A 13,814-nucleotide genomic window follows, 5' to 3' on the forward strand; every position below is an offset into this window, starting at 1 on the left:
CGACAGTAAAAATATACTGTATATCAGTCAGCTCGACATTGATAACATTGATAATAAATCGGCACTAGAAGTTCATGTGAAACTGAAGATTGAAGTAATGAAGCTTTGATCACAGGAATAAGTTACATTTTAAAGTATATCAAAATAGAAAACCATTACTTTAAATTGTAACAATATTTTAAAATATTACAGTTTTTATCTATTTTTGATCAAATAAATGCCGGCTTGGTGAGCCTTTTTTTCAAAAACATTAAAACTTTCCAAACTTTTGACCAAATATATATATATATTTTTCTTTTCATAGTTGTGCTGTTTTCTCATATAATTAGAGTGATTATTAAAAATGTATTTAATAACAATCTTTATTGTTATAGTTATTGTCCTTTGTGTGAGTGGGCCTTTAAGGCACGGTCACATTTACCGATATTGAGCGAATATTTGCAGGTACATTTTATTATTATATTGTATTTTTAACAGTTATTATCTTCATAAATAAATTACAAAAATGATTATACTATAAAGATATTCAATACCTATATAATAGAAATATTATTTTAGTTTCATAGATTCATAACCCAATTCACCCTTCTGCTAGAATATAGCAAACTTTTAAAGAGGCCCTGACTTCCTTGACCTTCTCACCTGTGTCCATCTTGCCATCTTGGGCAGCAGGTCCTTCAGGTATAACGCTCTTGACCTGTAGGAACTCATCCGGCTCGTCCCCACCAATGATGGTGAATCCGAATCCCATGTTACTCTTCTGCAGCGCCGTGGTGAGGAACGTCCCTTTGAGTTGCGTGGCGTCCCTGGTGAATGGAGGCTTTTCTGTGAAGACAAACACACATGAACAATCAGAGCAATGCGCTGCACACTGCACAACCACCTCTACTGCATGGTCTTTGGTGCTTCGGTAACTGAGCTAAAGTGACATGAAAGTAGGGCACACCTGAGCAACCCAAAACCGAGGAACACCAACAAACCAATTGGGTGAAGATGGCAAATATGGGCCACAGAGAAAAGAAGTACCTCTATATATCGTGGGCAATGGCAGCGCCGATAGACCTTGACTTTGCATTTGATGCTGCTGTTGGATCCTTCGTTTGGCCTCTAGGACTGGGTTCTCAAACTGTGTCCTTCTGTTAATGTGGCTGCGGGGCAGAACGAGCAGATATTTAAATCACGCTGGGACCCTCCCTCCCCCGGCGAACTTATTGAAGAGAATGGCGCGGATGATTCGGGGTCGGATTCTGCAAATACTTGGTGCTTGATAAAAGAAATTTCATCAACTTACTCAACATAGTAACTGCCATAAATAGGGTCGTCTATTTTCTCCCAGCCATATGGAAGTTCTGTAGAAAGAAAAAAATAAGATGGTCGGCACCTCGTTGCAAACGTTTTCTATCCCCGTTGCATGTGAACCCGTATTTAATGTAGTCTGGGTTGTTTTTGTTTTTTTCTGTTTCTTTGCATAGTTCTGTTTATGTTTTTTGAGGATTTTATATATAAATCGATCAATCCTGATTAATCACATTGAATATATATATATATATATATATATATATATATACACGCATGTATGTGTGCAGTATCTGTGTGTGTGTCTAATAAATATATATACAATGTATAATGTGTATATATATATATATATATATATATATATACACATATATAAAATATAAAAAAAACTTCAAATGTCAGATGAGAGATACGTCAAGATTAATTTATGACAAGATTAATCGATTTGCCCGTATTTGCCGGTATTAATATATATTGTTCTTAAATAAAGCGGGAAAAAAAATATTACATTACAACAATTCTAAAAATTTTAAGTTTAATTTCTACTATTACTAAAATTAACACTGAAATAAAAATAGATTAAATTCACTAGTAAAATTCACTTATTGTTACTGGAATAAAGCTGAAATAAAGCGAAAAAAAAATATTACATTAAACAATTCTAAAAATGTTAAGTTAAAAATAAGTTAAAACTAAACATAAATAAAAACAAAATCTAACAATGACAATAAACAAATTACATAAAATGAAGCAAAAAATAAAAGCTATATCAAATAAATATGTGTAATTTTGTTTTTAAATATTTTTTATTCTGATAAACTTTTAGTCGCTTTTTGAAAAAAAAAAAATGTTGTTATTCCAAGCACATGGAATTCGCATTGTTTATGAAATGAGTTATATACATGAGATTTCCTTGCCTCGGCTTGATGCTGCATTATTTAATCAGGCTTCAAATTAAGTATTACCATTCACTTTTATATTCATAAACAGTTACAATGACATTGAAAGCTGAGCCTGAATGTTTAAAACCTTCAGATGCAAGAAGCTTAAAATGAGCTATTTAATGCATGGCACGAAGCATGCGAGTCATGAAAACATTTCTCACAGTTTTCATTATAGTGAAGCCCAGTCCAGTAAATCAATAACCCCAGGGATGCCTGCAGCGTATGATAATACACGACGCAAATCAGTCTAGACGTCTTTTAAAAACACACATTCCCTGCACGCGCCAGAATTTCGATTGCGTATCCTCAACAATCCAGCCGGCCGTTCACGCTGGCAGTCAATGTGTAAAACAAAGCTTAATTAGGACACACAGCGGTAAGTGAGGGGAGGTCTGGCAGCCCGAAGGTTAGAGCCAACATACTTTCATGCAATTCAATCCGCCCGAGAGACACAAAACAAATTAAAGAGCTGGCGAGATCACCATGACAACAAAGGGCTGTCATCACACAGCGTTCAGGATGCTTTTTCCTATCCGTTTTTTTTTTTTCCAGCCAAATTTGACATGATTGAAACATCAAGAAAAAAAATGGGGTACATGCACAAACTCAAACTGTAATTATCAAAAACATCGCCAGTGGGACGTGCTGCAGTTTTTGCCGGCGTTCTTCAGAAACACGCACGCGTACACACATGCAGATGAAGTCATGCATGTGTGAATAAACAGTGTGCAGCAAACATGCAAATAAAGCTCATGTACACAAACACCAGGCTAACATAACTCATATCTCTTCAGACATCACCCTTCTCCAGTAATTAACCTCAAACGTGCCATTTTCGCTCTGTCAGAGCTCGTCAGTTATCCACATTATTTGTGCTTCGGACATGAATTATATCTCAAAACGTATAGTTTGTTGACAGGAGGCATGTTATGACTTTCCTAAAAAATTATATTATATTATAGGCCTATTATAAACAACAGTACGCATCCACCTAGCAATGACCCGGAACACCCTAGCAACCACCAAACAATGTTCAACAAACTACCTAGAAACCACTCTAAACACCTAGTTAACATTCATAGAGACCGACCTGAAATGCCCTTACAAATATTCAGAATACCCTTGAAACTACTTAGCAACAACCTAGCAACCACTTTGAAAACATGGCATCTACACTCTACACCCTAGCAACCAGCAAAACAATGCTTGAGGAACTACTAGAAACCTTTCAGAACAGCCTAGAAACCATCAAACAGTTAGAGCACCCTAAACACTTAGAACACCCTAAACAAACACCAAACAATGCCCTAGCAACAATACAGAACTCCCTAGTAACCACCAAACAATGTCCTGGCAACCACTCAGTACACCTTGGCATCACAGCGGTCAGATTTCATTGATAAACATTACTGCAAATTGGAGCTGCGTGATTCTGGATAAATTGAAAAATTCAGATTATTTTGTTTCAAAAAGAGATTCTCTCACATGATTCTGATCTAAATAATCTAGCAGATTATCTGGCACTCATATTCATTCACTCCTTCAAGTCGGACTATGTTAGTGGAGTAATGTAGGGAATGTTTTTTTTATATTATTATGTACATTAAGAGAATGTAATATTTCATTTTTCCAGACACACAAAAAAAATAAAATCATAAAGGCATGCTGTGTTCAGATAGACATTAGTTGAATGAATGGATGCTGAGCTGAACAGAACGCTGGGTTGGACGAGGTGGGAGAGGAGCAGGTGTGACGACCGACGAGGTTTTCGCACCTCCCTAGGAGGGTTAGAGCAATCAAATCCCTCCTACACACACACACACACACACACACAGACAGACCAAAAGGCTGCACCACGTCCGCTAATGCTAGCTTGACCCTCTGTCTCGCAAACAGAAACCAGTCTCATATTTAGGGTTTGCATTAAGAAGAAGAGCGGACGAGACGCTTATATGTGTCGCAAAAGACGAGTAACACACCAGATGGCGACACTTTCTTAATAGAAAAAAGTGAGAAGTGTGACATAACCTTGGCTGGATTTACTGGAGCTTTCTTTTAAAGATTATAGCTTGGTATGGAGCCAAATGAATCAAAATGTATCCAAGCAGAGTTATGTTGACTATGTTAAATATTTAATCTAACTTATCACTTCTCTTGATAACACCTATATGGCACTTATACGGAGGTTCAAAACAACATATTTTCAGTGTTTTTAATAAATAATAAATCATATAATCTAGAAAATGTTAACTACTCAACGTTCCCGCACAGCAAAAAATATTGCAGATTAAAAATGTAAACATTTGAATTACTTATGAGTACATTGAATATGGACAATGGGATATGATGTCATGCTCTTGGGATTCTGTTTTAAAAAAAATAACGAATTATAAACAACAAATAATATTCAAAATGTTTAAATACATTAAATGCTCCCATAATACTGTGAATACGTATGAAATAATAGCTTCTGTAATGCTTAACAGATCATTAATATTCAATAAGTTCAAATATATTACGGTAACTACTCAACGTGTGCATGATATTGCAATTTAATTTTAATAAATATAATGCTTAACAGATTAAAAATGCACCACTTTTAGAGAAAATCCAACCTATTTTTACTTTTTTTTTTCTTTATGCGGGACCCTTCATGGTTTAAACACAATGATCTAACCCAGACCACCTTAAATATATTTTCTCAAGCCTCCTTAAATCAATGGTCCTCCATTGGCAGTTTCCATGGCAACTATGGGAGAAGTCTCTTTTTCAGGCTCTTTCATTCACTGAGTGGCTTATGTATATTTGAGTGCATTGGATGCACAAGTGTAAATATGAGCGTGTGCCGGATGCGTCTTCAAATGTCCTGTGAAATGTGTGCTATCAAAACCAACCGGCAGGGCTCATTAACTAGCAAGCAGACAGCAGAGTACATTTTGGAGCGTTAGAACAATGGAAATATGATTCCATTGTTGCTAAATTAAGCAGACACGCCTCTGAAATTACACAAAGATGTTTAAGAGTTTGTGACTAACATTGGTTTTGAAGGCAAAATTAGTTTGGCTTTTATCTAGCCTCTGATGGGAATTTATGATGAATCTGTGCAGCCCCATGCCATGAGGATCATAATCTAACAGACATCGGAGTTCAATTCTGAATAATGTACATGTCTGAGCTTTGAAGTGAGATGTGGATCAAATTTGCAATACACAAAGTGATTTTTACGCAGCAGATAGTATTGAACACAATAGAAATCAATCATGATTATGTGTATGAGCTTACATTGTTGCACAGACCTGCCCAAAAATAGATCTATGTTGTACTACGGAGAGGTATATTAGTAGTCATGTCACAGAAAGGCATTAAAAGGCCTGTGGAAAGAGATATTGATTTCTCTGGCCCCATTAAATTGCATTTTAATTCAACAGAAGGTTTCAAAGATGGTAGATTTGGGTACATAAAATCACCATTCATAATGAACAGATGAATGAATGAATGAACAAACAAATAGATGAATGATCGAATGAATGAATTAACAAATTAATGAATATTAATGAATTAACAAATGAATGAATGAACAAAAAACGAATGAATGAATGAACAATAAACAAACAAACAAACAAACAAACGAATGAAGGAATGAACGAATGGCTTTATGGATAAATGTAAGAACAAATAAACGAATGGAAAGGAGGATGAACGGCTTTATAGATTAATGAAAAACGGATCAATCACTTTCTCATCAAATAAATGAATGAATGAACAAACAAATCAATGGGGGACAGATAATTAAAGGATGGGTGAATGAAAGAACAAAAACAAAAAGGATGGATGACTGAAAAAAAAACAATCAAACAAATGAATAACCAAACAAATTATTAAATGAGCATGAATTGTTGAAATGAATGAATTGAGGACGCATGGACGGATGGAAGGATTAACAAATAAACAAATATAGAATTTATAAACAAAAAATTAATGATTAATGGCAAACGAAGGAATGAATAGAGGATAGATGGCTTAGTGGATGAGTGAATGAAAAAACAAACAAATAAACGGTTGGATGGATGGATGGATGGATGGATGGATAGATAGATAGATAGATGGATGAACAAACACATAAATTAATCAACAAGCAAATTAATAAATTAATAGAGGATAATTGGCTTAATGGATGAATAAACTATCAAAAGGTTGGATGGATGGATGGATGGATGGATGAATGGATGAATGGATAGATGGATGGATAGATAGATGGATGAACAAATCCATAAATTAATCAACAAGCAAATGAATAAATTAATAGAGGATAATTGGCTTAATGGATGAATAAACTATCAAAAGGTTGGATGGATGGATGGATGGATGGAGAAACGAACAACTGATTCAGTAAGCAATCGAATGCATGAATAAATTAATGGAGGATAGATGCTTAATGGACTAATGGATAAACAAATGAATGGCTATAAAGATGGATGGCTTTACAGAATGAAAAAAAATGGTTGGTTTAGCGAAAAAAAAAAAAAGAAAGATTAGAGATTAACTGATGCATCAATGCTGGATGAACTTTCTTTGTATCCAATCCATCCATTCATAAAAACAGTAAATGAATATGTAAACATCATGAGCTAGCAGAGTTTGTCTTTCTGGATGTCCTGACATCGTGAACAAAATGGAAATACATGTTACACTCTCACACGCGCATGTCTCCGGGGGAGGGGGGGTACAAGTAGAGGTCACGACATCAAATTTCTCCAAGCGTAAAAAGGAGAAACATACTCACACACACGTTAAAACACCAGTGCACTCACCATCTTCCTCACATTCCTCCGGAGGCTTGGCTTTCTTCGCTAGTCGAGGGTCGAGCCATGACGTTGTTTTGGTATTGTGACTGAAAAAAAAGAATTTTGTAACAATTAATAGTACATTATGATAGAGTTTAGTTATTATCTGAATCAGAAGCATTTTTGTGTGTTATGTCAGCCAAATGTTGGTACAAGCCTCACTTTGAAATGCAAAACATTCTAGACTAGATATCCCAGAAGGCCTCAGTCACAGTGGTTGGGGGTTTCCAGTTAAAACAATGACAATCAATAGTTTTAATAAGTCCCTCGTTTCTCATTAAGGACAGATGGAGCGAGGGGAACAGCTTTCTCTCACTCTTAAGACCGTTCTTCCCTCTGCTACTCTGGCAGATTCAGTTTTATGGTGATCCATTCACCATCATAATGATTCATGACAGTAACTGAAGATGGTAACTTAAGATTCAATGACTGGTTGGCATCATCACAAAAAATTGCATGGGAGGCAATGTGCAGCATTTTATATCTATAAAAAAACTAGACTAATTATTTATTAATTATTAATATTTATATAAATGTAAACAATATATTTTTGTAATATCTTCCATGTAAACATTCATCATTTTAAACAGAATCGTCTATGGTTGTTTATTTAAAATAATACAAAATATTAATTTATAATTATAATTTATAATAAAATGAATTTATTCAATATTTTTAATTAATTAATAAAAAAAATTGATTTATTTTTAGGCAAGACCTTAAATTGAATTCCTTCAAAAGACGCAGTTAACATAACATCACATTAATATAGATATTTAAATTAATATAATTTTAGTCTGGACCGCCTGCTGGATTTCATCTGAGGATAAGCTTTTTTTTTGTTGTTGTTAAAAATTCAACTCTGAGAGAAGTGTTAATTTTCTAGTATATTTAGCATTCGTGTAACTTTCTATGGATAAGTTCACCCTAGAGAGAAAAAAAAAACATATACTAAAATGTATTTGTGGCTCAGTGGTTCATGTAGGTTCTCTACAAACCAGAAGGTTGGCGGTTCAATCCCCAATTCCACCTGACCAAGTGTTGAGGCGTCCGTGAACGAGGAATCCGTTTTAGTCCGACTGCTCTGATCGTATTTTGCGTAGTTTATGTGACTTTCTCACGCCACATAAAACGTAAACGTCAGATGCTGTTATGGGAAACATGCTGAAAGTGTTGCAAAGTGCCGAGCGAGCAGAGAATGACAATATAGGAGACAAAACTTTGGATGTGAAAATGGCCACTAATTGACATGACACAGCAGTGGCTAAATTTACCTCTCAAAAGTAGCCCTTTTTCCACTTAAAAATATCCACTTCATCCAGCACTGTTTGTTCTCAGTGTTCTTAAAGGGATACTCCACTTTTTTTTGGAAATAGGCTCATTTTACCACTCCCTCAGAGTTAAACAGTTGGGTTTTACCGTTTTCGGATGTATTCAGTCAATTTTTTGATATTTAGAAGAATATCAGTAACCACCAGACAGTTTCTGGTCTCATTGACTTCCATAGTAGGAAAAAATATATACTATGGAAGTCAATGAGACCAGAAACTGACTGTTACTGATATTCTTCTAAATATCAGAAAAGCGGCTGAATGGATTTGAAAACGGTAAAACTGTTTAACCCTGAGGGAGTTGTCAAATGAGCCTATTTCCAAAAAAAGGGGGGAGTATCCCTTTAAGAAGCCTATCTTGGTGTTGTCTCTTTGTTTTACTGACTGAAGATGATTCAGTGAGAGAGCAGTCCAATGTAACTTGTTTCGGATCGTTTTGCAAACACGTTTAGCCAAATCACAGAAAAGAAAGAACCGACGGAAAAGAATGATTAACTCACGAATGATTGGCATCGCTGGTTCAGTCGACAGAAATAAGGGAGACGCATAATAACTGCTGAAATATCCTCAGGGAAAGTGTTTCACCCCAGCAAGCAATTGAGCATTAAAAGACGTCTAATCGCCATCCAAACACAGCCCTGATGGCTAGGCTAAAGCAAAGCAAAATTTGAAGATTTAAAAGAAGTTTAACCATAACCCAAGAATAGATGCACTGATGATCACTGATGACTGGAATATCATACATCACTTAAGTTATTTTGGCTAAAAGTGGGTTACAAATAGCCGGACTTAGATGGTTAAATTACGGCTATTGCTTGCTGGGTCTGTCGGAGCACTCATGGTACGCAAAGTGCGTACAGCTGTAGGCGCCGCTGATTTCTGCTACATTTCCAACCCTACTGTGTATAAAGTCCTGCAAATCATTTCCGAAATGCAGTCGACTGAGCTGTGAGCTCAATACGGCACACATAAATAATTCAGACATTCGTAACAGTCTGTAAAAGAGGACTGTGCAACAGGTAGCGCTCCATATGTTCACACCTCTTTCATTATGAAGTGTGCTTTGAAGTGCACTTCACTCACTCTATGAAGTAAACTTCTCCTTTTTCAGTGTAGGCCATCTCCCAGTTGTCTGGCAAAGGGCCAAGGTCGTCATTCTCCTGGGAGTCTTGTGGGGACTTGGGGGCGTCTACTTCTTCCTCCTGGGCATCTGTGGCGGTGAGGGTGGGGGTCTCAGGTGGGCATGGCTGGACGGGCACGTCTCCAGAAGCGTCGGTGCTCTTGTCCTCATGTTCGCTCGATTCTTTGAGGTAAACAAAAGGAATCAGTGTCAATCCTGACCTTCTAACTGAGACTTATTTGACTGAAAGAGACACTGTGACATAAATCAAACAAGTAAGGATTAGGACTGTCAAAGTCAACTCGTATTAACAGATATTTAATTTTTTGACCCCACCAACGAGTAAATAATGAGTCTGAATGCAAAAATTGTATAGAATAATCAAACCTTTGTGAAAAAGAAGTGTGCTTAATTTTATTGAATGTGCACTTGTGTACTTCAAACCTTAAAAGTGTATATATAAAAAACCTTGCAGATAACATATTAATAAAAATAAAAGGCCATTTGCACTTTCATGATTGTGTTTGTTAAAACAAGTTAAAAAGTTCACTTTGTAATAATGTCAAATTAAAAGTTAAACTGTCATGTCAAGTTGTTGTTCTATTAATCTTTTGTGCACTTATTTTGATGTGCTGACCAAGCCAACATGTATTCCTAACATTTTAAAAGTATCAAACTGCAACTTAATCATTACAAATGTTTCATTTCAAATACATTTAAATAGATGACATAAAAGTTTGATGACATGACATATATGTATATATTTCCATAATAATATTTTCCATATTAAAATGTTCTAATGAAAATAATAGCAACAGAAAAACGCCACCAGCCCAATAATTAAAAGCCTTGTTTGCTCAGTATATTTTGAAACCTCATCTTTGAGTTACGAACAACAGAAGAGTTTAAATAATGCTCCAGACTCTCATCCGAAATGCCTTTCATTAGAAATGAGTCTCACAACTATGAAGACCGCATTCATAATTGACCCAGTTGGGTCATTCTAAACTATCTGGGTAACAGTGGTAGGTTGTAACCTGGTGTGATGGCGATGCCGTTGCCATTGACGACGGGGCTCTCTTCCTCCTCCTCTTCTGGTGGCTCAATGCTGTCCTTCTCCATGTTGCTGACGGACTTGTTTCTCTTCCTTTTTCCCTCTGCACTGGGTCGGGCACCGGGCAAGAGTTGGTCCGTCACATTAAACAGCATCTGCGTGGGTTCGGCAGGAGGCTTTGGCGTGCCATAGAAGTTATCTAGAGACAACAACAACAACAAAAAACATGTTAGAAAATGCTTCCACAGCTACTTGGCATGCAAAAAAAGGTGAAGTCAGACTTTTCTAGTAGCTTTTCAATCATGTTTTGTCATGAACTTTGCTGGAGTTTATTTTTTTTCTGTGATGTTTGCCATTACGGCACCCTTGTGCACTGGCGACTCAATAATTTCATTCAAGATTGAAAAGAAATCATGTGTATCCAGGGAAATCTGTTTAATGATTAAAAACTGAGCTCCTGTGCGGGTACGGAACAGGCTTTATGAATTCATTTGCAAGACTTCAGGGACAGAAACAGAAGAGGTGAAGTTCATAGATTCATTTACATTACAGCCAGTGACCCAGAATCATTGATTTAAAGGGTTAGTTCACCCAAAAAATGTATTTATTAATTAATCACCGTCATGTCGTTCCAAACCTGTGAGACTTTCGTTGATCTTTGGAACACAAAAGAAGATCTTTTTTTAATGAATTCTGAGAGCTTTCTGTCCCTACATTGACAGTCTAAGCAACTACCACTTCCCAGAAAGTTAGTAAAGACATCATTAAATAATCCATGTGACCTCAGTGGTTTAACCTCAGTTTTATGAAGTGACGTGAGTGCTTTGATTGCACAAAAAAAAAAACATAACTTCCACTTACCTCCATTTACAAAATATTAGTCAGCAACATTCACTCTCGTGTCAAAACAACATGTATGCGTCGTGGTGCTCTCAGATTTCATTAAAAAGATCTTCATTTGTGTTCCGAAGATTTGAAATGACATGTTAAGTTTTAATTTTTGGGTGAACTAACCCTTTAAAGTTACCTGAAATCACCTCAAACAAGACTATATGTAGCCTATAAAATTAATATACTCAGTCATTTTTATTGTGTTGACATGCACCATGATTTGATAATAACTATTGCAAGTCAGAGGAAGATGGTGTTGTCTCATTCTAGAGAGCATTTGATTGGACAAATATATGGATATACAAAATTTTGTTCAATTTTCCCAGAAGTCAAAGGTTATTTTTTTCCACCTAAGTCTCTTATGCTCACCAAGCTGCATTTATTTGATCATAATACATTAAACATAACTCATATATTAAAATGATGTCCAGTAAGAGATAAACTGCTAATGAACTCTTAAAAAATGCGGCATCAAAACATTATAAATGTGAAGCATGAAAAATCTATATTAATTGAGTCTGGCTAAAGATTACATTTAACTGTGTCATTAAATTAATAGGGTTTAATTAATAATATTTTTAATCAATATCTGCTCATATCAATATATCAATAAAATATCAATATCCCCCAATATCTGCTGATAATCAAAATGATCCCTATTAAATGTAATTTGTCGAAGCTATAAAATAAAAATAAAAAAATGTAAAATTTGCATTTCTCTGCAGTTTTAGAGTGTAAAGTTATTCTCAAAGTGCCTGTCTGAAGCTGTTATGATGCTGTGCCTCACAGAATCATGGGAAGGATCACCTTTCCTCATAAAGGGAAAAGAAACCTGTGTCTGAAAGTAGTCCACACACCTCAGACGGTCCTCAAGAGACCCAACTGCACTAGATCTGATTTCCTCTGCTCAATGTCAAAGACTTTTGCGGTAAAATCAAGCAAATTTGAAGAAAATTCATAATCCAGGCTGTTATGGTGGGTTTGTTTTTATTTCAAGAGGTAATGATTTATCGAGATGGGGGAGGTTTAACGGTGAATTTCACTTACCTTCGTACGTTCCACTTTCTAACAAGGCCCCACTTTTCTCTAATTCCATAAACCGCTCAACGCTCACAAAGTTGTAGTCCACACCTGGGACCTCGCCCTCTTTGGGCTGTCTCGTCGTGCCTGCAGACAAAACAACACATACTTTATCACATCTGTCAGAAGACAATCATAATCCTATAGCATGGTATTCAACCAAGTAGATTTGAAATGTATTTTATTTTAATTATTGGTTTATTTGAATGGACAGTACAAAAAAGCATGAATCCTGCACTTAAGGAATATAATAAATGCTATTTGCATATTTTTTATGCAAGGTGTAAAATACAATAAAAATGAAGTTAAATTTAAGAATATTTTACACTTCCGATAAATAATTATTCTAAGATACAAAGTAATAAACGGCTTTATTTATCTGTACATTTTTACTGAAATATTTTAATATAGAAAAACTGCAACAAAAATTGCAACAGTTTGAGCTTAGTCACAGAAATGAATCAGATTTGTTATCTTCTGAAGTTTAAATAAAGTTAATGGACAAATAAAATGTGCAAACCTAAAGGGAACAAAAATTCAAAATATTGCTTCTTTTTATATTGCAGGAATCTGTGAATTGTTAGTGTATCTTTTATATTCAGCGTGTCAGTAAGACATTTTTTGACAACAAAAAAAAAGTTTTATTCATGGAAGCGTTAAATTGATCAAAAGTTTATTTTACAAACCATTTTTAACACTTTTGATTCATCAAAGAAACCAGAAATCCCTGAAAAAAATATTAATAAGAAATGTTTCTTGAGCAGCAAATCAGCATATTAGAATGATTTCTATAAAGAGTCAATAAATAAACACACACACACACACATATACAGTATATATATATATATATATATATATATATATATATATGAAGAGTTCAGATGCAAAAGCATCTAAATGCCATTTGAAATTTTCTTCTTTAATTATAATTTTTATCAAACTTGTATATTTAAGTTCAGTAATTTCACTTAAATGGCAATGATAATTACCTATTAATTGTTATTTAAGTGAAATTACTGAACTTAAATATACAAGTTTGATAAAAATCATCATTAAAGAAGAAAATTTCAAATAGCATTTAGAGGCTTTTGCATTTGTACTCTTCATATATATATATATATATATATATATATATATATACTTTTGAACAAATAAATGCTAAATGTAAACCTATACAACTTCTTTAAAAAAAAAAAATCAAAAATAAAAATTCACAAATATATAGGTCCTCCAAAATCGTTCTAGTACTTTTTT

The 13,814-nt window shown here is 34.9% G+C and overlaps 1 protein-coding gene across 5 annotated transcripts in view; it reads right to left on the minus strand.

The window, feature by feature from the left end:
* The window catches only part of magi2b (membrane associated guanylate kinase, WW and PDZ domain containing 2b), a 76,682-nt gene that overhangs the window by 27,223 nt on the left and 35,645 nt on the right, over positions 1 to 13,814 (minus strand). For 4 of the 5 annotated variants that reach the window (XM_039658119.2, XM_089127402.1, XM_039658121.2 and 1 more), the window contains exons 3-9: positions 12,528 to 12,647; positions 10,573 to 10,788; positions 9,499 to 9,718; positions 7,052 to 7,131; positions 1,292 to 1,349; positions 1,027 to 1,148; positions 643 to 825 (exon numbers count right to left, since the gene is read on the minus strand). In XM_039658119.2, coding sequence (XP_039514053.2) covers positions 643 to 825; positions 1,027 to 1,148; positions 1,292 to 1,349; positions 7,052 to 7,131; positions 9,499 to 9,718; positions 10,573 to 10,788; positions 12,528 to 12,647 — 999 coding nt within the window. The remainder of the gene's footprint in view (positions 1 to 642; positions 826 to 1,026; positions 1,149 to 1,291; positions 1,350 to 7,051; positions 7,132 to 9,498; positions 9,719 to 10,572; positions 10,789 to 12,527; positions 12,648 to 13,814) is intronic. The other variant, XM_089127403.1, reaches the window with a different exon arrangement.

Source organism: Pimephales promelas, chromosome 25, assembly GCF_988280905.1.
Source record: "Pimephales promelas chromosome 25, fPimPro1.hap1.1, whole genome shotgun sequence".
Lineage (NCBI taxonomy): Eukaryota > Metazoa > Chordata > Actinopteri > Cypriniformes > Leuciscidae > Pimephales > Pimephales promelas.